The 23,240-nt window shown below is 50.4% G+C and overlaps 2 protein-coding genes across 3 annotated transcripts in view; both read right to left on the reverse strand.

Annotated features, from left to right (window-relative positions):
- OPA3 (outer mitochondrial membrane lipid metabolism regulator OPA3) overlaps nt 1-8,462 on the reverse strand; it is a 67,769-nt gene extending 59,307 nt beyond the window's left edge. For both annotated transcript variants that reach the window (XM_004015321.5, XM_012190552.4), the window contains exon 1: nt 8,283-8,462. In XM_004015321.5, the coding sequence (XP_004015370.1) occupies nt 8,283-8,424 (142 nt within the window). In that variant the 5' untranslated portion in view covers nt 8,425-8,462. The remainder of the gene's footprint in view (nt 1-8,282) is intronic.
- A 3,902-nt stretch (nt 8,463-12,364) lies between these two features.
- GPR4 (G protein-coupled receptor 4) lies at nt 12,365-22,812 on the reverse strand. The gene is made up of 2 exons (XM_015100600.3): nt 22,726-22,812; nt 12,365-14,430 (listed from the first exon to the last, which is right to left on the reverse strand). Exon 2 carries the CDS (start codon nt 13,582-13,584, stop codon nt 12,496-12,498), a length of 1,089 nt encoding a protein of 362 aa, XP_014956086.2. The 5' UTR covers nt 13,585-14,430; nt 22,726-22,812; the 3' UTR covers nt 12,365-12,495.
- Nucleotides 22,813-23,240: the final 428 nt, after the last annotated feature.

Below are 23,240 nucleotides of genomic sequence, written 5' to 3' on the forward strand. Positions count from 1 at the left end.
AGAGCAAAAATATTTGGGGGGCTAGGAATACATAAAACAAAAAATTTTTATTTAAATATTAGCTTCATCCCTCCTAATTTTTAAATGTTTTTAAATGCACATAATATATTCATAGTAATATGTCAGCACTATACATGACTCCTAACTATATATATATATATCTTCATATTGTAATATATATACACACACGGGCTTCCCTTGTGGCTCAGCTGGTAAAGAATCCACCGGAAATGTGAGAGACCTGGGTTCAATCCCTGGGTTGAGACAATCCCCTGGAGAAGGGCAAGGCTACCCACTCCAGTATTCTGGCCTGGAGAACTCCATGGACTGTGTAGTCCATGGGGTCGAAAAGAGTCGGACATGACGAAGCGACTTTCACTTTTTCATTTCACACACACACACACACAGACACACACACACACAGACACACACACATACATATACACACATACATACGTTCATACTAGGGGAGAACGCTCAAAATGTTTCCTTAATAGGAGAGCATGATGCAACTGGAAGTCACCAACATCAGCCTGCTGCTGTGTAACATAACTGATAAAGTGCTCTGGAGATTATAAATAGACTTCAGGGAAGTGGTTTTCAAACACTCATGCACACGAGTATCCTTTTTGAAGAATATTAAAAATAAATATGCCCAACTCTTCCTTCCCCAGATGGACCCAATCAGGATCCTGGGTGGCTAAGGGGAGCACCCCACAAACCTCACTTTTTTTCCCCTTCAGGGCATCTACTTTCAGCTCATCAGTCTTCACAGCAGCTGTATTGAGTCTGGGGTTTGTGTAATCCTATTGGGCTGTGAATGTCAATTCTGTCACTTCTTGGAGCTCTATTTGGCTTTTTTCCCAACTCCCTGGTGATTTTTTATTGTACTCATTTGTATTTTTGTATCCCTCCTATTTCATCCTTTCCATACATAAGCAAGCTCTTTTATATCCACATCTGACCATTCCTGTATGTCTTGAGCTGCCATATTTTGTATCTGCTGACTCTTGATCATGGTGCCTGCTTCTCTGTACCACACACAATTTTTTCTCATGAGCTCATATTTGCTGGAATTCTACCTGAAGGAATTCTCCAAGGCCCAGGCAGAGGAGGGAGACCTCCTCCAGGGAGGGTTTATGTTTGTCCTGACCAGGTACTTAGGGGCACACATACCCATGTTCATTTTCAGCCTGCTGTTTCCAGGACCTTTCAAAGAGTATAAATTAAGCCTCAAACCCACACAGGGACAGTCAGTGGCTGCCAATTCACTGAGGAAGACGTTTTCAATCTCTACCTAGATCTAAGGGTGTGTGTCTTCGCAGGATGGGTTATTTTCAGTCTACTCTTCCCCCGAGGGCTACCTTCTCTGGGAGCTGGTTGTGCACAAGGTGGTCCCCTGTCCAGCTTTCCCACAACAGAACCTCTGTCCCTGAGGCCACATGAACCTGTCGATGTCCCCAGACTATCAGGTAGCCTCTGTGCTTGCTCCCCTCCTTGGCTCTTGATTTCTCCTTGCTCTGCGAGGAGTCCCTCTTCTTCCTTGTAGGTACAAACCATTCATTCCAAAGGATGCTTCAAGTATTTCAGGAAGCATTGGGTCATAGGAGGTTCTCTACTCAGCCACACTGTCCTCTCTCTCTTTGACCTTGTCACTTTTCTTTGCTCAGAAATATACCTCCAGTGCCATCAGATCAACATAATTGCCCTGTGCTAGTTAGAAATGCTCACACGGAAGGCCCAACTCTTCTGCCTGTGGCAAGGCTGTGAGGAATGACTGGGAAAGAGACACCAACACCACCTAGAGGCCTGAAGTACTGACAGCTCAGCTACAAGAGGCCACCAGGGAGTGCACTCTGAGAAGGAATGCACTTGAAAGTTTAGTATTAAGATAACGATGGGACTTCCCTGGTGGTAGAGTGGTTAAGAACCTGCCTGCCAGTGCAGGGGACACAGATTTGATCCCTGGTCTGGGAAGATCCCACATGCCTTGGGGCAGCCAAGCCCCTGTGCCGCAACTACTGAGAAGCCCAGAGCCTGTGCTCCGCAACAAGAGAAGCCACCACAATGAGAAGCCCGTGCACCGCAACTAGAGAAAGCCTGAGCATGGCAATGAAGACCCAATGCAGCCAAAAACAATGACTAAATACACAAATAATTTTTTTTTAATTAAAAAAATACTCTAGGATGATAAATGGATAGCTGCAAGCCCCCCCAAAGGCGATGATAATGATAAAAACAGTATGGTGCCTGACATCTCCATATATTCAACAAAGAATTATGCAGTGCTTAAGAGCCAGGCATTGTTTAATGCTTTATGGATATATGAACTCATGGAATATGAATTATAATGATACAATTTATAGACAACAAAAGTACGACCCAGAGAAGCTAAATAACTTGCCTTGGGGCCACACAGAAAATGGCAGAACTGGGATTCACATGCAGCCAGACAGCTCAGCTCCAGAGGCTAGTTTTCGCCCACTGTACCCAACCAAGTTACTGATTTCACTCTAAGTCAGTGGACTTAGAACGTGCCAGGCCTGTGCTAAGGGTATTCGCGTGCTTGACAGATCCTCCCATCAGACCTATGAGGTAAGTGCTATACTGTGCGGAACAGGCAACCGAGGTACAGAAAGGCAGCGGGACTCGCCCAGGACACACACTGGATGGCAGAGCAGAAAGCTGAGTGCGGGACGCCTTTATGTGGAGGCAGAGTTCAGCCTCTGGACAGTAATGCCCATGCAGGATAAGAACAGATCATCACAGCCAACACTAACGACCAGATCCACACGTTCTGGGCTAGGCCTTGATATCCACTAGCTCTTGGATCCTCACGAGAATCCTGGGAGGTGAGTTCTATTGTCACCCTCATCGGACAAACATGGATTTGGGGGTCTTGGAGAGGTCAAGCTGCTTGCCCAAAGTCACAAAGCTCGTTAGTGGTGCCAAGATGCCAAGCCAGGAGTGTCTCCCCTGTGGTAAACTGCCTTTGGTGACTGTCTGTATCGCCCTGTGTAGTCCCCTCCCACACTCCCTCTGGTCTGTGCCAGAGCTGCTGGGATCAACAGAGTGTGCTGGAAGTGATGCTGCGTGGTTCCAGGTCCTGCCCTGTAATGGCCTGCAGCTTCTGCTCCCTCTCCCATGGAAATCCGGCTCCAGCAAGCCCTGAGAGACCATGAGGGGAAAGACATGTGGAAAAGAGAGGTCTGTAGACAACACTGAGATGGAGACAGGGAACAGGATGTTCCAGTACCCCAGTTGGGCCTCCTGATGACTCCAGGCCCGGCCGCCCTCTGACTGAACCCCCCTGAGAGACCACCAGGCCAGACGGGCAGAAGAACCAGCCATCTGAGCCCCATCAAGGCACAACACTGAGAGAAAAAAAAAATGGTCGCTGTGTAAAGCCCTTAAACACTAGGTCACGTTGCTTTGTAAGCAAAAGAAAACAGAAACCAACTCCAAAGCCAAAACTTTTAAGAATGGCCACAGAGCTGAGCTCTTCTGAAAAGATTCTTCCAGTCGCCTGAGAGAATTACATGGCGTATTCGTTTCCTATTCCTTCTGTAAGAAATGACCACAAAAGCAGTGGCTTAAAACAACTCGCATTTGTTATCCACAGTTTCAAAGGTCAGGAGTCTGAAATGGTTCTCACTAGGCTACACTCTGTGTCAGTAAGTGAGAGCTCCTTTCTGGAGGTTGTAGGGAAGAATTCGTTTTCCTGCCTTCTCTAGCTTCCAGAGGCCACCAGCATCCTGGGCTCACGCTCCCTCCTCTGTCTTCAAATGGATGGCTTTCCTGTCTCCTTTCACCTCTAAGGACCTGGGTGATTACACTGGGCCCACCTGTACAATTCAGGCTGCTCTCTCGTTCCCCAAACACCTGATTCAATCATACACGTAATAATGTTCCTCTGTCGTGTAAGGTAACACATTCAACAAGTTCCTGGAATTAAGATGTGGGCATCTCGGGGCAGGGGAGGGCTCATTATCCTGCCCACTAGGGTAGTAAACTGGAAAAATAACCAGTGTTCTCCAGAGGCCTAAATGGAAACACACTGGAATTTTCCCACTGCCCAGAGACCTCCCACAGCTCTTCCCACAGTGCACTTTGCAGGCACGGCCCCAACCTGCCTGGCATCACTGCCCTCTTTTATTTTCTCTCCCCAAGAAATCTTGGTTGAAAAAGATCGTTGCCTCCCCAACACAGTGCGTCACTGATGATTTATGCTTCGTGCATTTACTGTTCTTTCTCAGGCAGACACACCTACTCCTCCAGCTTCTACTGTGAGGAGACGCATGGCCAGGCCCACCCTCTGTGTCTAAAGAATCTTAGCCAAAGATACAGTAGCTGTATGTGTGGGTCAGCTCGGGAGGCCTGACCCGGGAGAACACACAGTAGCCATAGCTCTGGAAAACTCCAGTTGCCTGGGACGGGGGCCATGGTGAACAGCAGTTAGCAGTATGAAGACAATATAACAACATAATTCAAAAAGCGTCAATCTGATAAGTCAGTGCATTCCAACATCAAACAGCATCTCCAACCAAACCTTTCCCCCTACTGAGCTCCTGGTGCTTTCTGTTCAGCCCACCCCTCCACCAGACTGCCTGTCACACCCCATCCACAGGAAATCCTGCGGGAGCTACCTTTCAAATAAATCTACTGCTTATTCATTACTAAGGAGAAAAAGAAAGGTTCTTTTAGTGGTCACCACCTTAACCAAGGGATCCAAGTTACCACCACAAATGACGGAACAAACACATCAGGAGCCCGCTGAGGTGATGTCCTTAGGTGTTCTGTAGTGTTCCTGCCAAATATGCTCAATGTGAATCAAATCAGAGGAAACAATCAGAAAACTTCAGAGTGCAGGACACTATGGAACAACTACCCCAAAGTCAACGTCACAAGGACAGGGATACTCTTATAGAGGAGGGCCAGCAAATTCATTCCGTGAAGAGCCACAGAGTAACCATTTTACATATGTGGGCCATAGAAATCCATCTCTGTGTCCACAGACAAGGTATAACAAATGGACATGGTTGTGTTCCAATAAAACTTTATTTACAAAGACAGGCATTGGGCCAGACTGCCAAACCTGCTATAGATTAATGGATACTAAAGAGGCACAATCATCAAATGCCATGCAAGATTATTGAGCTGACTCTAAATTAAAAATAAAAATAATAAACAGCTTAAAAAGGACATTTTGGGGACCAGAATATGAGCTATATATTATATAGAAGCTGTATATTAACCAATATTGTCACCAATATTATTGTCATCAATGCTAAATTTCTTGGGGCAGGGGAGGTGTGATACTGCTTCTGTGTTATATAGAAGGTCTTTGTTCTTAGAAAATACAGGCTGAAATATTCAGGAGTTTAGAATCATGTCCAAGACTTATTTATAAATTTTTCAGGGGAAAAAAAAAAGATTGTGTGTATGCATTCACACATTCATGTATGATGGCAAAAACCAAACAAATCTGCTGAAAGCTAATAAGAGCGAACTAGGGGTTGTAGGGCATATAACCGATGACCATACCATTCTTTCTTTCAATTTTTTGGGGAGTGTGAAATTTTAGAAAGAAGTTGCTGGGGAAAGAGTGTGAGGCAGTGGGCAAGTGACTTCTCCACTCACCTGGACTCCTGCAGTCATCTCCTCCCTGCAACCACTCTCACCCTATGATTGCCAAAAGGATCACATGAAAATTGGACTCAGATCCTGTCCCTCCTCTGCTCAGACCCTCCAGTGAGTCCCAGCCATTCAGAGGGGCCCACAGGGCCTGCACGATCTGCCCCCTTCCTGCCACCTGCTCGGCCCTCAGCCTCCACTCTGTCCCTCTGTTCAGCCACACTGCCTTCCTTGATGGTCACCAAACATGCCAGGTGCGCGCTCACCTCAGGGCCTTGGCAGGTGTGGAGACTGCTCTTCCCCCCAGGGAGCACTGCCTGCTCCCTCCTCCCCTCATATTGTCAATGAGGTCACCCTGATAATCCTATCTAAACTTCACAACCGTCCCCCAAATACTCCTCCTTCTGCATCCCTGATGTTTTCTCCAGAGCAGTTTGTACTATCGAATATACTTCACACTTTACTGTTTTCTTTACTGTCTGGCTTTCCCCTATAGCTGAGAATGTAAGGTCTCCTGAAGACAAAATGTCTTGCTTTTTCTTTTCTGCTGTATCCATAACATCTACACGACAGCCGCAACTCAGAGCCATGCACTGACCTACCATTATACATTCACTTACTCCTCACAACAACAGGATGAGATAAGTATTATTTATAGCATAAATGCATATGCAGCATATACACAAAATAGGAATAATAACAGTGTCTAACTCTGAGTAATTGGTGAGGATTTAATGCTGTGAAGTGCTTAGCACACTGCCTGGCACAAAGTGAGTGGCCATTAAATGTCACTGTTATATAATACCCACTGTACAGAGGAGGAAACTGAACCTCAGAGGGGTTAGTGACCTGCCCAAAACCACCTGGCTGAGAAGGGGGGACCCAGTTTGGAACCCATGTCAGTTTGACTCAAGTTGCTGCTTTTTAAACCACAATACTAGACATCCCACAGTGTCTGTGACAAAGGCAGTGGCAGGAAACAGAAACCAGCTCTGGGAATCCAGAATGCAGGGTTTAAGTCCCGCCTTAAAGGGCCAGGGTTTAAGTCTGGCCCAGACTCCACGTGTGACCTCAGCAATATTCCTCTGCTCTCAAGACTCGAGTTTTCTCTTTGATAAACTGCAGGGAGTCATTTCCCCTCCCCGACATGTGGACAAAACAGTGTGAGAATCAAATGAGAAAGCTTATAGGAAAGCATTTCGGTAACTGAAATCCAACACTTTTCCATTTTACGATCTGCAACTCTGGCAGACAACCGACCAAACACCAAAATATTAAGAATTCCAGGCCCTACAAAGCAAATTTTAAGCATCCAAACTTGTAAAGAAAAGAAGTGTGCTTCCCTTAACCATTTGGCCTTTGCAAACGCTCCTCCCTGTCCCTCAACATTATCCCTGTCCTCGTGCTGTCTGGTGACATTTTCCTCACCCTTCGGTTCCCAGCCCAGAGGTCTCCTCTGCCAGGAAGCTCTCCCTGAATGGTACATCAGGTCAAGTGTCCAGTGGGCTCCCTTATCCAAGCTCTGCCCACTCTGGGTCATCACCTTGAAGGATGGGCCTGTCTTCACCCAACTGTGAGTTCCATGAGGGCACAGACTAGGGCTGGCTTAATTCCTGCTGTTTCACCAGCACTGCCCAGCACAAGGCCAATCACAGGGCAGACACTCAGAAAACACCAACTAAATGAAGTACCAGTTGGATTAATGGTGGTTCCCCGACCCAGCAAATTAGGTTAAATTTCCTTATTCTTTGCTCCCACAGGTCCACAGCACATAGATCATCTTCTCACAGTAGCCCGTATTTTGAATGTTTACTATGCCCTTCGGATCTCAGCTCAGGCAGCCTTCCTCCAGAGTCTAGACAGCTTTCCCAACCCCACGCCCCTGGGTCAGGAGGTCTCTCAGCCCTGGAGTTGGCACCATCCTGTCCGCTCTGGAGTGACAGTGATGGATCATAAATGTGTCTCCCAGCCCAGCAAAAAGCCAGCACGGCCTGTCTACTGAATGAATGGAAGAGCAAATATGGTGTATGTGTGGATTAATAAATAGACGGATGAATGTCCGCTTTAGTTAAAATGACTCCTTTAGCCAGATTCCCATGTCACGCCTCCAGACTCCAGACTCCGCCCCGAGCCACGCCCCTAACCTAGGCCTATTCCCCGGAGTACAACTGGGACAAACGAATGACCTAAACAGATGAAAAAACCACCCATCACTTCCCAAGACGGGAGGGAATCTGAGGCACGAGGTGGAGTTTGAGGAATGAAGCCACCCAAGGATGGTCTGGCAAGTGACCCCGTCAAGTTTTTCCTCAGCTCTCCCCAGTTCCTCGCAGTCCTGGCATGCCCCGCCCAAATCACTCCCGTTGCCCACACTATTGGCTCGTCTAGACGTCAATCTTCTCGCGCTCTTTTCCTCTATTGGCTAACATTCCCAAATCAAGCGCGGGCACTTTGTCCCGCCCTTCACCCCATGCCCATTCTTACTATTGGGCTACTCGTATGCCCCTCTTCAAGGAACCCTCCCTATTGGCGTCAAGACTTTGCCGGTTCGGGCTGTGATTGGTTGTGAACAGAAGCCCATCTCCTGAGCAACCACCTGAGAAGGGTTAGAGAATGGAAAGGCTGGAGGGACGTGGGGTCAGACTCACGCTGAGCCGGCGGGAGGCAGATATAGGTCTTGAAGAACTCGCTTCGGCGGGCGGCCTCCTTAATGCGGTTGGCAAGCGGCTTGCTGACCTGCCGGATGCCCAAGTATAGCAGCTTCGCCATAGGGAACGCGCCCACCACCATCTTGGCGGTCGCAAGGGGCACACGCAACCTTGCTGACTGGGAGGGGCGCCTGAGATCGCTCCCTCCTCCCCCGCCCTCTCTTCGCCGTGCGTGCGTACGTACGTGCGTACGCCCCGGGGGAACCGCTGTGGCGGTCCACGACGTCACTGCGTCGACGCTGACGCTCCGACGCCCGTTCTGATGAATATGCAAATGTATGGCGGAAGTGAGGCTGTCAGAGGGTGGTACCGTTAAACGGCTCGCAGAAGGCTATATGGGTTCTCACGCCCGCTTCGGCTGACGTCATCGCCTTCCTCCGTGACGTCGCGTACCTGCGCGGCTTCTCCAAAAGAGCAGTCTTAATTAGTCCTAGTTAGGGCTCAGGCGTCCCAAATGCACCTTCTCCCTCAGTTTAGAGCTGTCACCGGTCGTGAGAAACTAGCCAGGTAACCTGTAGTGAGATCCCAGCTCCGCAGTTTACTTGCTGTGTATGGCTAGTGACTTAACCTCTGAGTATCAGCATTCCCATCTACAGAATGGGAATCATAAGAAGGCACATTCCTTATTAGATTGTTATGAGGTTTGCATGAGAATCTTGAATATAAATACATAACGAATTATCTATGTTAACTGTTTAGAATGATGCGAATCACCCAACAGCCCTCACAACTGCACAGGTATTAGCATTGTTATTGCTAACTTGAGCATTAGGGTTCATTTCATCTTCAGAAACAGCTGTTTCAACCCTTTCCCAAGTAACTGACAAACAGGCCTAAAAAGAGGCCAGGGAAGTGGCACGAGGTCCCTCGGCCAGGAGAGGTTGATAACTCAGCCTCTTGGCTAATAAACTTACCCGTTCTCAAGCAGGTCCACTTCCTCCGTTGGGGAGGAGGGCCCCTAGGGAGCTGGCTCGGGAAGGAATTTAAAGAACATGTCCCAGACTCATCCCTTACCCAGCAGGGAGCAAAATCATGTAAACAAGGTTGTCTGAGAGAAACGCCTGGGTGGTGGAGTGCTAATGGGTAATTGAGAGATTCTGGAAGAGGCAGAGGGCGAGGGAAAGAAAGTCCAAGGAGCAGAGTTGTGTGCAGGAGGAAACAAACGTTCAGGTCACCGAATCGGGGGACCAGGGCTTTCCTCGGCAACTGCTCGGACTCCCTGTGTGTCTTTTGTCACTTCCCTGGCCCTGATGGACTCCCATTTCTCCATCTGAGATAATGATGATACTGACATGTATGAACCCTGATATTCTAAATTACTAAGAATGCCAAGACTCCATAAAAACAACTCCTCTCCAGGATCCCTGTTGGACTGAAGGTGTGAAGGAGCTTGGGACCTATTCCAGGTCCATCACCCACTCACTGGGAACCAACCACTCCCTCATTTTACAGACTGACCAACTGAGGCCAGAGAATTCACAAGGATTTATCCAGAGTTCCATGGGTAATCAGGAGAGAAGCCCCTTGGGTTTCTTGAGTCCCAGCCTAGAGTCTTCTCCTGATCCCTAGGGATGTTAGCCTGGGGTCCAAGAACCAACTTGGGAGTGGGGCTGAGGTTCCACTTGATGCATTTAGGAAACTTTTGAACTTGTACATGACTTTTTTGTGTATAATTCACTACTATTTCCTCAGCTCCTAGAATAATTTCTGGTATACAGTAGGTGCTCAGTACTTATTGAATAAATGGGAATGAGCATTTGGTGGAGGGGTAGTGTTCAGGCTTTCATCCAATTCCCGGAGGGGCCCATGTTCAGAAAGTTTCTGGCTCCCTACATGTCCATCCTGGTAGCTGTACTGCAATGAGACAGGGTGGGAAAATTATAACACCACCACCGCACCACCCACCCCCCACCCCCCACCGCCCCACTACCGCCAGATCCCAGGCCTCCCTCTTTTCTTTCTCCCACAACACCATAGCCCCAACTTCCTGCATCTCAGTGACCCAACCCTCCTCCTGCAAAAAAGTTGTCCTCATTAAGTTCTTTTTTTTTCCCCCTCATTCCCCTCCTCCCTCCTCTTTCTTTCTCCCAGGAACCTCTTCTGGGAACTTTCAGGGCAAGGCTGTATTTATGCCCGTATGTGTGTGTGTGTAGGCTTCACATCTCCTTAGCCTGGAGCCTCTTATACACCCAGAGGGGTCAAGGCCTGTCCAGAACTGGGTGTTTCCTCCTCCTGCTCTCCAGTCTGTCTGGTTCTGGAAGGACAGCCATTCCTGGTTGACCCCTGAGAGCCAGGGGAGGGAGGGGAAAGCCATTAGCCAGGGCAGCAGCCTTGGCCACTCTGGGGCGTGGGAACAGAGGCAGAGGCGGGGAGGGGAAAGGGAACCCAGGATGGTCTCAGCACTGACTCACCGGCTGTGTGACCTTGGGCTAATCACTTGGCCTCTCTGGTGAATAGTGCCTGGGATCATTCCCAGAGTTCCTTCTAGTTCAGGTCCTCTGGTCACCCTTTTCCCAGGATGGGCAAGGGACTAGGGTTATACAATCCCATAGGGCCTTGTATTTCTTCCATCATTGGATTCCTTCAAGAGAAATCCCAAAGCTGACACCGATCCTTGCTTGCTCCACCCTGACCCGGGTCCAGCTGTCAGCATCTCCTGCCTGGGCTTCTGGCTTCCGCCTTTACTTCCCATATTCTATTCCCCACTCAGCAGCCTGGGACTCTTGTTAGCATTTAAGCCAATCCCAAATGTTCTTTGCTAAGAGCCCCTCTGTGGTTCCCATCTATCTTGGAATAAAAGGCAAGGTCCTCACATGGATTCACAATGCTCTGGGACATCGGCCCCTGTCCCTGTCTCATCTCCATTCTTAATGTCCTCCCACACCTCTGCTCCCACCACGCTTCTGTGTGTACTTGCTGGCCCTTGAAATGCAGGCACTCTCTTACTCCAGCGCTTTCCACCTGCTGTTCCCTCTGCCTGCAGCCCTCTCCCATCTGACCCCTCGCCTCCTTCAGGTCTTTTCTCAAATGCCCCCTTCTCAGTGAGCCCTCCCCACTCTCCTGATCTAGATCAGACTCCGTATCATTCTCTGTCCTTTCAATTAGCTTTATCTTGCTCCATTACCCTTACCAATTCCTTTTTTTTTTTTTTTTTTTTGGCTGCACCACACAGCATATGGGATCTTAGCTCACCAACCAGGGATTGAACCTGTGCTCCTTGCCATGGAAGTGCAGAGTCTTAACCACTGGACTGCCAAGGAAGTCCTTTGCTTCCAAATTTAATATTTATCTTTATTTACTCATGTACTGTGAGCTCCATGATGGTGGGGCCTGGACTGTCTTGGTCACTGTTTGTTTATACCGGCCAGCACAGGTATAAATAAATCTCTCTTGAATGAATGAATATCCTTCTCTTGTCCTGAGCCCCGTTCCCAAGCCTATCCTGCTCCCTGCTCCTCCAGGCAGCTGACCAATGGCCCTTTATTTGGGTTCTGACACACTCCCTCCTCCTCCTCCTCAGGCCTCACTTGGAGAAATCTCTTTATCTCCAAACTCTGAAATGTTCTGTCCTGCTCTCTCTCTACTCTATATGACCAGGGGCTTCCCAAAGACACAGTGATTGTTCAATAATTAATTTCTCCTTCCACTTTCCCCTTGAATCATAGACTTTTACTCCCTTGTTGGAAATAATCCTAACTTCTTTGTCTTTACCTTTTGGAAACTTAATCTATTGGTCCCCTCCTCTAGGAAGCCCTTTCCATCCTCCAGACTGAGACAGAGGCCTTCTTGGGTTCCCCCAGCCCCTGGGCTCCCATCTGAGCCCTGCCCACTCTGGAGCATCACCCTCCCAGGATAGATCTGTCTCTTCCATTGGAATGGGAGCTGTGAGGACAGAGCCAGGGCCGCCATTTGTCACTGCCGGGTCACTAGCACCACCCAGCACAGGGCTTGGCACAGTTCTACTGAATTATCAGGGGGTCATGTCAGAGGATGATGTCTGATCAGTGACACATCAGCCTCACTGTTTTCCTATTTTGTTACATTTTATGAATAATAACAGGGCCTTATTTACATACAATTTGCAAACACTGGGCCGGAAAGGAAGGGAGTGGAGGTTAGACGGGAGGAGTAGGGCCTCTGCAGGATTCGAGGTTCACTGTGCCGGCGGCAGCATCTTCAGCTGCACCTGGTCCCCCTGGGCAAGCGGAGCTGCCACCCAGCCAGCTGCCACGGCCTTGGCCACGCTGTTCCTCTTGGAAGTGAGCGGGGTCTCCAGGGTGAGCGAAGCGTTGGCCATCTCCTGGGGCTTGTTGCTGGCCAGAAAGCGGAGCAGGTGGTGCAGGGCCTTGGCCACATCACTGCGGGCGCCCTCGTTGACGAGGCAGTAGAGGATGGGATCAGCCACGCAGTTGAGGCTGGTGAAGGCCAGCGAGCTGTGATAGGCTGAGAAGACACGCTCCTCAAAGCCACAGTCCCGGGGGCGGCGCAGGTAGACGGCGCTCCGCGATAGCAGGAGCACGTGGTAGGGTGCGAAGCAGACCAGCACAATGGCGATGAGGCTGAGGGCCAGCCTCTTGATCTTGACCTTCTCTTGGCGCTCGGTGGACACGCTGCCCCGCACAGCCCGCAGGATGCCGCGGTACGACAGCAGCATGAGGGCCCAGGGGAAGAGGAAGCCCACGAAGACTCGGTAGAGGTTCATCCAGGCCACCCAGCCCTCCATGGGGAACTTCTCGAAGCAGAAGGTGTGGTTATAACGGTCGCGGAAGAGCTCGTCATGGAACAGGGGTGCCGAGTTGGCGCCCAGCTCCGTGGCCCAGACCACGGAGCTCACAGCCACGGCCGTCTTGACACGACGCAGGCGGGTGAACCGCAGCGGGTGGGCCACGGCTAGGTACCGGTCCACTGAGATGCAGCACAGGAAGGCGATGCTGATGTAGATGTTGGTGTAAAAGATGAACCCAAAGAGCTTGCAAGACCCAGGGCCGTGGATCCAGTTGTCGTGGTGCAGGAAGTAGTCCACCCACAGCGGCAGCGTGCAGATGTACAGCAGGTCAGCGATGCTGAGGTTCATCAGGTACACGCCCAACTCGTTGCGTTGCCTCACCTGGCGGTAGGCAGCCCACAGGGCCAGACAGTTGGTGGGCAGCCCCACGCCGATGACGAAGATGTAGAGGGAGGGCGGGAAGAGGTGGTCCACGCGGGAGTCCACGTGGCAGCCCTCCAATGTGCGGTTGCCCATCCTTGGCACTGGGTCTTTCGGGGTGCTTCCCCTGGCCCACGGGGGCTATGGGGCCACGGGGGGCGGGAGGCCATCAGGCCCCCCTGAGCCCCCTCTTTGGAGGCTCAGGGGAACATGGTGGGAGGCAGTTCACGGGTTAGAGAATGAGGTGGACTGCGAATTGTGGGCCAGACTGGGCAGAGAAGGACAGAGGCTTCAGAGAGAAAAGTTGGAGAAAGGATAGAATTACCACAGGAGGGAGGTTTGGGGGTGGCAGGATTAACACAGAGCTTTGTCAAGGAGGTTTTATAGACCCAACTGGAGCATAAATGGCAGAGTACTGGGGTAACACACGATTGACCAAGGGGAGTGTTTATAGGGGAGATGAAGGCATCAGTGGGCAGTGGTGAGAGAGAGAGATTTGTGGAGGATGTAGAAAAGAAGCGTGGCTATGCTGACGTAACAGTGAGGTGAAATGTACTAGAAGGTGCAGGAAATGTATGGGGTAGTGTTGAGATAGGGTAGTTCACAGTTTGGGAGTGGAGGAGACCAGGCCAGATGGATGGGGGTGCTGACACCTCCTAGGACCCCAATAAGAAGGAAATAAGGGAGGTAACCAAAGAGGCGAAGACCACAAAAAAGGGGGGTGTCCTATGAGGGATGAAAGAGAGGGAAGACTCAGTCTGGGGAATGTGGGAAGGGTTTTAAAGAAACAGGAAAGTGGTGAGTAAGGGCTCTATCAGCACAGGGTAACCAATACAGGAAGTTTAAAGGGACATGGGAGGGGCTCCAGCTTGGTCCTGGTGGGGGCTGAGCAGTTGAGAGGAGGTGGCCCTGCTTCACAGTTCAAAGCTGACTCTGCGGTACCTGTGGGGAAAGAGAACTGCCGTGAGAGGTGTCAGGGACTTCCCTCTGCTCCCCACACCCTTTCGTCATTGACTCTAGTGAGCTCCAGAGGGTAGGCACCTTAATGATGCTTAATCTAAGCAACAGATCACTGAAAACACAGATTTGAGATGTTAGTTATATTTTTTCCCTAATTGTTTCTTTAAAACTTTCTTCCAGAAACCATATAAAACTGGCACAAGTCTCATGTCATGCCTTGGGAAATGCTAAACTAGTCTCACCTACCATATTATAGACATAGAGACAGGGCCCAGAGAGGCTGGGTCACTTTCTTCAAGGATGTACAGCAAGGCAGTGATGGAACCAGGGTAGAACCAGCTTCCTACTCTTAACCCAGGGCACTGAATTCTTGACAATGATGATGATGGTGGTCATAATAACAACTAAAATTTTTTTGAGTCCTATTACATAGCAGACCTTGTCTTTAGCACTTTATGGCTGTGAATTTTAAATTTTCAAGAACCTTATGAGGAAAGTACTGTTATTCCCCCTATTTGACAAACTGAGGCAGAGAGCGGTTCAGAGACCTGTCCAAGGTCCTGATAACGGGAGCGGGGGCAAAAATCTTGGCTCTCACCTCCTTTCTCCAGCCTGAACGTCAGTTTTCACCCAAGAATAATTGGACAGAAAGGGGTCGTGGGCTGACAGCCCATGGAAGCACAGCTGCAGGGGACTGGGGCAGGGAGGTTATGAGAACGCAATCGACCAACGGGTAGCCCTGGGGGCAGTGCCAGGAGTCCCCTCCCTCAGAGACCACCCCCTTCATTGTCTCTTTCCACTTCCCTCCAACTTCCCCGAGTGACAGTCTTGGGCCTATCACCCCCTGGTCCTGGGGAGATCTTTAAGCACAGGGCAAAAGACAGTGTTGGACCAAGCTCTGGACCATTGTCAGCCCCCGAGAGGACGGAAGTGAAGTCCTGAAGTAGAGGCATCTTTAGAGGCCATTCCATCCAGCGGTTTGCATCAGTCTGTAGGCTGTGGAACCACTTAAAAAAAAAACATATCTCAGCAGGGAACCTCATCTAAGACAGTGAAAAGGGGAAGCTACTCTGCGCTCTAGATAAAAGGAGGTGGAGGGAGGAAGTCCACCTCTGAAGAGTCCCCAGGACACATTTTGAAAACCACTGGTTGAGTCAGTAGGACAGATGAAGAAACTGAGGGGCCAAAGAGGGGAAGAGGGTTGAGACCCAAGGCATCCAGCAGGCCCAGGGGAACCTCCCAGGTGCCTGAGCAGCATCTTCCCATGGGAGAATGCTCTGGGCTCTCCCTAACCTCCACACTAAATTCTGTGCCCATGCATGTCTCTGAAACCCTGGCCACTGCCCACTCTGCTCCACTATGACCGCTGGCTTGGACCTTGCAATTGAGCCTCCCCAAGGCTTTCCTGCCTGCCACTCGGGCTTCCCTCCACTCACTCCCCACGTGGCGGCCAGACAGGTCTCTCTAACATGTCAGTCAGCTCTTGTTATTAATCCTTCTCTGCTTGAAATCCTCCAATAACTTCCCCCATGGACTTGGGACAAAACCCCAAGTCTTCCCCCCAGGTGACAAGGCACTGCCTGCCCAGCCTTTGCAGCCTAGCTGACTTTCGTGCCCATCTCTCCCTCCCCCACCTCAGCAGGCTCAAGGCTGGACCTTCTTTCCAGCCTTACCACCTCTGTCCTTCCTTCAGATCTACTTAGGACTAGCTCCCATACCTCCATCACTTCCTCAGGGAGGCCCTCTGTACCCACAGTCCTGCCCACCCACACCCACACACTCTGCGTGGAGGAATTACAGGAATCACAGAATCTCAAGATAGGGCTCTTCTTTTCCAGGAGGTTGCATCCTATTTGAGGAGAACTTTTAGTTCATCCAACATCTGAGTGCCTCCTCTGTGCCTTGCATAGGACTGGACACTGGAGATAAATATAAATAAGACATGATTTCTGCCATTGTAGATGGCTGGTGGGAGAGAGGTACACATGTCTGTGAGGTGCTTTTTGTTAGTTTATTCACAGCTGGAAAAAGTTGTTGTAAAAGTCAAGGCAAAAAAGAAGACTGAGTCAGGACAGAGGCAATGGCTATGAAGTTGACGTTAAAGGGATAGACTGAGTAGATTGGGTACTTGGAAGTTCAAGAAGTGAGGGAAATCTGTCATTACTGAAGGAAATTTAGAAAAGGCACAAACGCAAAATGAAAATATGCTTATCCATAGTCCCAGGGCTTCCTTGGTGGCTCAATGGTTAAAAAAAAAATCTGCCTGCCAAAGTAGGAGACACGGGTTCCATCCCTGGATTGGGAAGATCTCCTGGGAGAGGAAATAGCAACCCACTCCAGTATTCTTGCCTGGGGGAAAACCCATGGACAGAGGAGCCTGGCGGGCTACAGTCCGTGGAGTTGCAAAAGAGTCAGACACGACTGAGCGACTAAGCAACTCTCTTCACATCACCTTGCATCCTGTTTGTGTCTGCCTGTCTGTCTTGAATGGACATTTCGGGAGGGCAGGGACCGAGTATTGACTGCTGTAGCTATCGCCAGCACCCAGGACAGGCCCAGCATACAGTAGGCACTCAATAAATGCCTTTGGACTGAGGGAACAGGCATTTGGTCAGCCCATGCTGCTACACAGGCACCCCCTCCCCTCGAGGCAGCAGCACCCCCACTTCAAACTCCAGCGAGTCCCTGCAGGGTCCCAGAGATAAAGAGATGAGGAAGGAAAAAGTGAAAAGGGCAGGCTCTCTCTGTTGCATAATTGACTTTGAAAGGTCAGGGCTGAGTCCGGCTTAGTAAGTCCTACCCCCTGTGGGGTCCTCTGCAACGGAAGGGCTGCCCCCACCTCAGACTCACAGACACTCCTGGATCCTGTGGAGGTGGGAAGGAGGGGGCCTGCTCTGGAGTGGAACAGTGCAATCCGGTCCCTCCCTTTGAACTGAACCACCCCTCCTCCAGCCCAGAACAAATCACTCAAAACACCTCTCTCTCTCTGCCCTTGGTCTCTCCTTCAGCCGTTAAGACTAAGGGAATTACTTCTCATTCAGGAGACTCAGTTTCCCCTTCTGCATGAAGGGGAGGTGGGGCACAACTTTTATATCAGCCGCATCACAGATACAAAAATCTTTTGTACTTCCTGGTGGTCCAGTGGTTAAGGCTCCTGGCGTCCACTGCAGGGGGTGTGGGTTTGATCCCTGGTCTGGGGAACTAGGATCCTGCATGCTGCATAGATACCCCCCCCAAAAAAAAAACACAGAAGAAAATATCAATTCGATACAAGCTCTTACAGAAAATTGAAGAGGATGAAACATCTCCCAACTTATTCACAGGGAACTATATTCAATATCCTGTAAGAAATGAAATATTTCCTGCCGTATCAGTAAACAAGGATGTCACAGTCACCAGCAACTGCGGCCACAATGGATGGTGAGCTGGTGAGCCTTGAGGGAACTCAGGAATAATACCTGCCATCTATCAGCCATCAGACTGCAGCCACTCCCTGTGGTGAGCCCCCCCAACCCCCAGAAAGCTCAGGATGTGAAAACACAGGATGCTGGCCCCAGATAGCTGAAGTGCCTATCAAAGGAATGATTTCACTGAGCCCAGACTCTTGCATCTTCCCATAACACATAGAAAAGAGCTAAATTCCTCAACTTGGGATATCTGGTTTTCTTTAATTGACAATAATCTGATGTTCAGACTACCTGCCCTTTGTTGTAAAACATCTGTATAACCTGGCTCCTTGGAGCATGTTTTCTCAGGGTGACTTGAGATGCTATCTCCCAGGCTTAAAGTCCTAACAATTCCCACCCAGTAAAATGTAACTCTGAACTTTTAGGTTATGAATAATTTTTTGGTGTGTGAATATTTTCTTAACTCCGCATCTCTGACAAACCCTGATGGAAAGAATATTTAAAAAACAAGAATATGTATAACTGAGTCACTTTGCCATACAGCAGAGACTGGCACAACACTGTCAATCAACTGCTGTTGTTGTTGTTGTTGTTCAGTTGCTAAGTCGTGTCCCGCCCTTTGTGACCCCATGGACTGCAGCACACCAGGCTCCTCTGTCCTCTTCCATCTCCTGGAGTTTGCTCACATTCATGTCCATTGAGTCAGTGATGCTATCTAACAGTGCCAAAACCAACTATACTCCAATCTAAAAAATAAAATTAATTTTAAAGAAAGAAACAAAATCCCTGGTAGAGGTGATATCATCTATAAATTGTGCAGTGTTTGAACAATTATTACTATTCCACAGGCACTGGGGAGCTGACATGAGAAATGAACCAGTTCATAAGGGAAGGAGGCATTGAGAGCGGAGAAATTCCCTTTGTCCCACCCTCTCAAGAACCCCCCAGTTCTGCTGAGGCTGGGGTGGGTACACAGGCCGGAGACTGATTTCCTGCAGACAAAGGAAATGCACTTCCCATTGCTAATTTCCTCCAGGGGGAACCAGTAAGACACTCGCCCCTCCCTCCTCCCGTCCCTCTTCTTCAACCCACCTGCTTCTTGGGGGATGCTAGGCGTGGGGGAGGGGCATTCAGTCCTCTCTCCTCCCCCACCTGAGATATGCCCAACATCAACCCCTCCACATACAAAGATAGCGTGGGATGGCAGACTCTTAGAACTCCACAATGCAATAAGCCTATATGCCACAACTGGGGGCACAAGGTTATTTGATTCCTATATGATACAGACGGGGAAACTGAGGCCCAGGGCCACAAGGCAGTTAGCTGTCTAAGTCACATGACGTGTCAAGGCTGCCCAGATCACAGATCGGTCGTTCTTAACGAAAAAGAATGTTTTTCTCTCTTCCCTCCCTGTACTCTTGTTTTTTCTCAAGTCTTTCTGGAGTTCTCAGCCCTCTTTGAGATTCTGCTGAAAAACCCGCAGACTCTCACCACCAGAAGGCAAGTGACCTCGGGGGTCTTGTGTGCCCTTCCATCACCTGACTCCCTTGCCCAGCACTCTCTCCCCCAACCCTATACCCCCGCTCCCTCCTGGTCCCTGCTGGTCCCTCCCAGAGGGCCAAGGAAGAGAGATAAGTTGGGAATGTGGAGCGATAGTGGGGTGACAGAAAGGACTGTCAGACCCCTGACCCCACTTTGTGCAGTCTCAGCTACTCAAGCCAGGCCCCAGGAGCAACTTCTCAGTCCAGCAAGGCTGAAGGCTTGGGGGTAGGGGGTTGAAAGAGCAAGAGGGAGAGGTAATACAGCCCCCACACAGCTGTCACTCACCAGCCTTGTCCTAGAAGCCTCCAGGTCACCTCTCTCACTCCCCACTTCCCTCCTCTGAAGGCTCCAGCTCCCCTGTCAGCCCCCCGGGGACCAGTCAGCTCCGGTCGGTCTGCTCATTAGAGGAACGAAATGTGATCACAGAGCCTCGCTCCCCACCTGGCGCCCTGGCGGCTGGCTGGCGAGAACCGAGGACAGTCAGGCCACCGTGACCACTCCACTGGCCTCAGTTTCCCCATTTCTACCGAAGGTATCCCCATCCCCCCACATATGTCCCCCACACCACCCAGAAGGGACACCAAGGAGGGTCCTTGACTCTACTCCTCTGATGTTCTAGATTCCCAAGGCTCTCAGATCCTCAGATTCTATTGTTAGTCCAGGCCATGGTTTACTGTTCTATTATTATAACCTTTTTGAACTTTACCTTCCTTCCATTCTATTATTATTATTATGGCGGCTTTCCACACCCCTACCCTTCTAGGTTTCCAATATCCCAGGAAATTCACATTCCAGGATTCTCAAGTTCTATTGTTAGAATGCTCTATGATTAAAAAAAAAAAATTGTACAACTTTCATAATCTATTATTAAACTCTCAGTGATCATTATCTTTGCCCAGCAAACACGAATCTGCATTTCCCCTTTCTTTTTTACAGATATGGTGAACCCCACTTCCTTTTTACCTCTTCTGGTTTTGTGTTTTTTTTTTTTTTTTTTTCCTTTTAACATTCCAGCAGCCTGAAGTTCTAAAATTGTGCAAAATTGTAAAATACTAAGAATTCAATTTTGGCGGGGGGTGGGTAGTCACCACATTTACCTGGCCCCTAAATTCTCTCCTCCTGGTGGGGACACTAAGAGCCCAGGCTGCCTCTCTATACCTGGCCCAGAAACTTTGTCTCATCCCATCCCACTGGATCACATACTGGCTGAGGCTGAGTTATTATTTGTCTAGACACAAACCAAATTATAGGCCCTGTCCTGCAGGAGCAGTGGGCTTCATGGGGAGGGTCAGGAGACAGAGTCAGGCGGGAGTTAATCTCTGCCCCTTCTCCTCACTTCCCTTCTCTTCCCTCCTTTTCTGAAATTCCACCCCTTCCACTCCAACCGCCTCTTATCCCCTCTCCCTCTCCACCACCGTGGCTTTAGAAATATTTTCTCTCCTCTGCTTCTAAAAATGCTCCCTCCTGGGTTCCAGCCATTCACACTCACCCTGGCATTCTTCCCTCTTCCCTGCGAAGACCTCCTTCCCCACTTTAATCTGAGGTTGTGGCAGCAAAAGAAGCCAGTACTTTGGATTTGGGCTTCAGTGGAACCGGAGTCCCAAACCAGCCTGAAACTGACTCACCTTGGGGACTTCTACACTTGGGCCTCAGTTTCCCCATCTCTGAAATGGGGGGTTTGGTCTAGCTGGCTCTGATAGCACTTTTGAGCTCTCGACTGCGAACACTGAAAACTGCCAATATTCCAAAGCCCATCTTTTTGGACTGAAGGATTCAAATACCCCAAGACCTTGAACTTGAAGGTTTGAGCTCTCCCAATCCTCCTTTTGGATCATTCTCACATACTTGGGTCCTTTCATGCAAAGACTTCACATTCAAAACTGATGATACTCTAATTTAAAAATTAATTTAAAAAAAGAGTTCACATTCAAAACTTCTTGATGCTATGATTTTGGAGCTCCCCCACCCCCTCAAAAAAAACAAAACAAAACAAAACACCATATCAATCTCTCTCATTTTCTCCTACTGAAACCCGGCCCAGAGAGGACAACCACCCCATCCTCACCCCAAACCTGAAGTCAAGCTCATCCACAGAGACAGAGTTGGGGGGCCCTTGGTGAATTCTTCCCCAGTGGTTTATCGGTAAAGAATCTGCCTGCAGTGCAGGAGAAGCAGATGTGGGTTTGATCCCTGGAGGGGAGGATCTCCTGGAGAAGAAAATGGCAACCCACTCCAGTATTCTTGCCTGGAAAATCCCATGAACAGTGGAGCCTGGCGGGCGGGGACAGTCCACGGGGTCGCAGAGTTGAAGACAACTGAGCGTGCAGGGACACACTGGTGAGTTCAGGAGAAGTGTGGCTGGTGGACGGCCCTGGTCGGGGGTGATGAGGGGTGTGGCCCCCATCATCTTCATCTCTGCCCTCCAGAAAATCCCCCAGCTCTCATCCCATCTGAGTATATATGACATTCATCCCACAGTCGATGCCTCACAGAAATTCCAGAGCTGTTCTTCAGGGTGGTTGAAGGGGGGCGGGGGGGGGGGCGGGCGAGGGGCGGGGATGAAGCCGAGACAGGAAGGAGTTAATGGGTGACCCAGCCAAATCCTGGACTGGAGGAAGTTGGGGAGGAAGTTTACCCCCTCCCCCAGCCAGGAATTCCTGAAATTGGAGGGTGGGGTGGGTGCGACCTCCAGAGCAGCGGGGTGACTCTGTTAAGGGGGAGCCCAGGTCACAGCGGTACTAAATCCACCTGCCCCAGGTGGTAATCCTATTGCCCTCTACCCGACTCCCAGGAAGACCCTCAGCCCAGAGGAAAGTCGGAGAAGGATGGCGACGGAGTGAAGTTGCCAGAACCGAGTCTAAGATACGTGGAGACAGAGACAGAGTCATACAGAGAGATAGCGAGACAGGAAGAAAAAAGGCAAAGAGATGCCCAGAAACGGGGAGACGGAGGCAGAGAGATCCGTATAGACAGAGTTCATCAAGACCCAGGGATACAGGCAAACGGAGTGGAAGAGACGGAGGGGCAGAGATAAAAGATATCGACACAGAGACATCGAGATGGCTAAGGAGAGACACGGGCAGAGGGAGCGGGACCGCAGATCCAGAGAGACATCAGAGACCGACGGAGAGACGGAGACAGACCCAGAGACAAAGTCAGTCGCGGAGACGCAAGGAGAGCCAGCCCCAGAGAGGGGCGGGGACCGAGGCCACGCGGGAGACTGAGGCAGCGGACGGACGCGGGGACGCAGAGCCCGCGACGCGCGCGGGGAGGAGCGGTCGCTGGCGGCCGCGGGACCTGCACGGACCCGGGAGGAACCGGCGCCTACCTGCGCGTGGCGGCTGGACGGGGCGGGCGGCGCCTCTCCCTGCGGCTGGGGGATCCGGGCTCCGCGGCGGCGCAGGGACCCGGCGGTGACTCCTCCCGGCCCCGGGCCAGAGCCACCAGCCGAGGCCCCGCCCCGCCCCGACCGGGCCCGCCCCCGTTAACCCCTCCATTGTCGCTCCCCCTTAACCCCTTCACCCCACTAAAGCCTTCCAGCTCTGGAGAAACCTCACCTGCTGGTGAAACACCCCCGAGTCCTTCAACGTCCCCAGCCTGGAAGCCTCCATCTCATAAATTCCTTTGCTTACCCTCCCTCCAACCCCCGCACTCCAACTAGATCAAGCCTTAAGCTATGGGGAGGTGGGGGACGGGGGTTTAGGGAGACCCCAGATCTAAGTCATTCATTAACTTTTTGGTCATTGCACTCCCACTTCCCCAACGGAGAGAATGAGGGGTCTGTTAGGTCCCCATGCCCATGGTCAGGGCCACCCCTGGAAGGAATCTCTCTTGGGTTTTCCA

This window comes from Ovis aries, chromosome 14, assembly GCF_016772045.2.
Source record: "Ovis aries strain OAR_USU_Benz2616 breed Rambouillet chromosome 14, ARS-UI_Ramb_v3.0, whole genome shotgun sequence".
Lineage (NCBI taxonomy): Eukaryota > Metazoa > Chordata > Mammalia > Artiodactyla > Bovidae > Ovis > Ovis aries.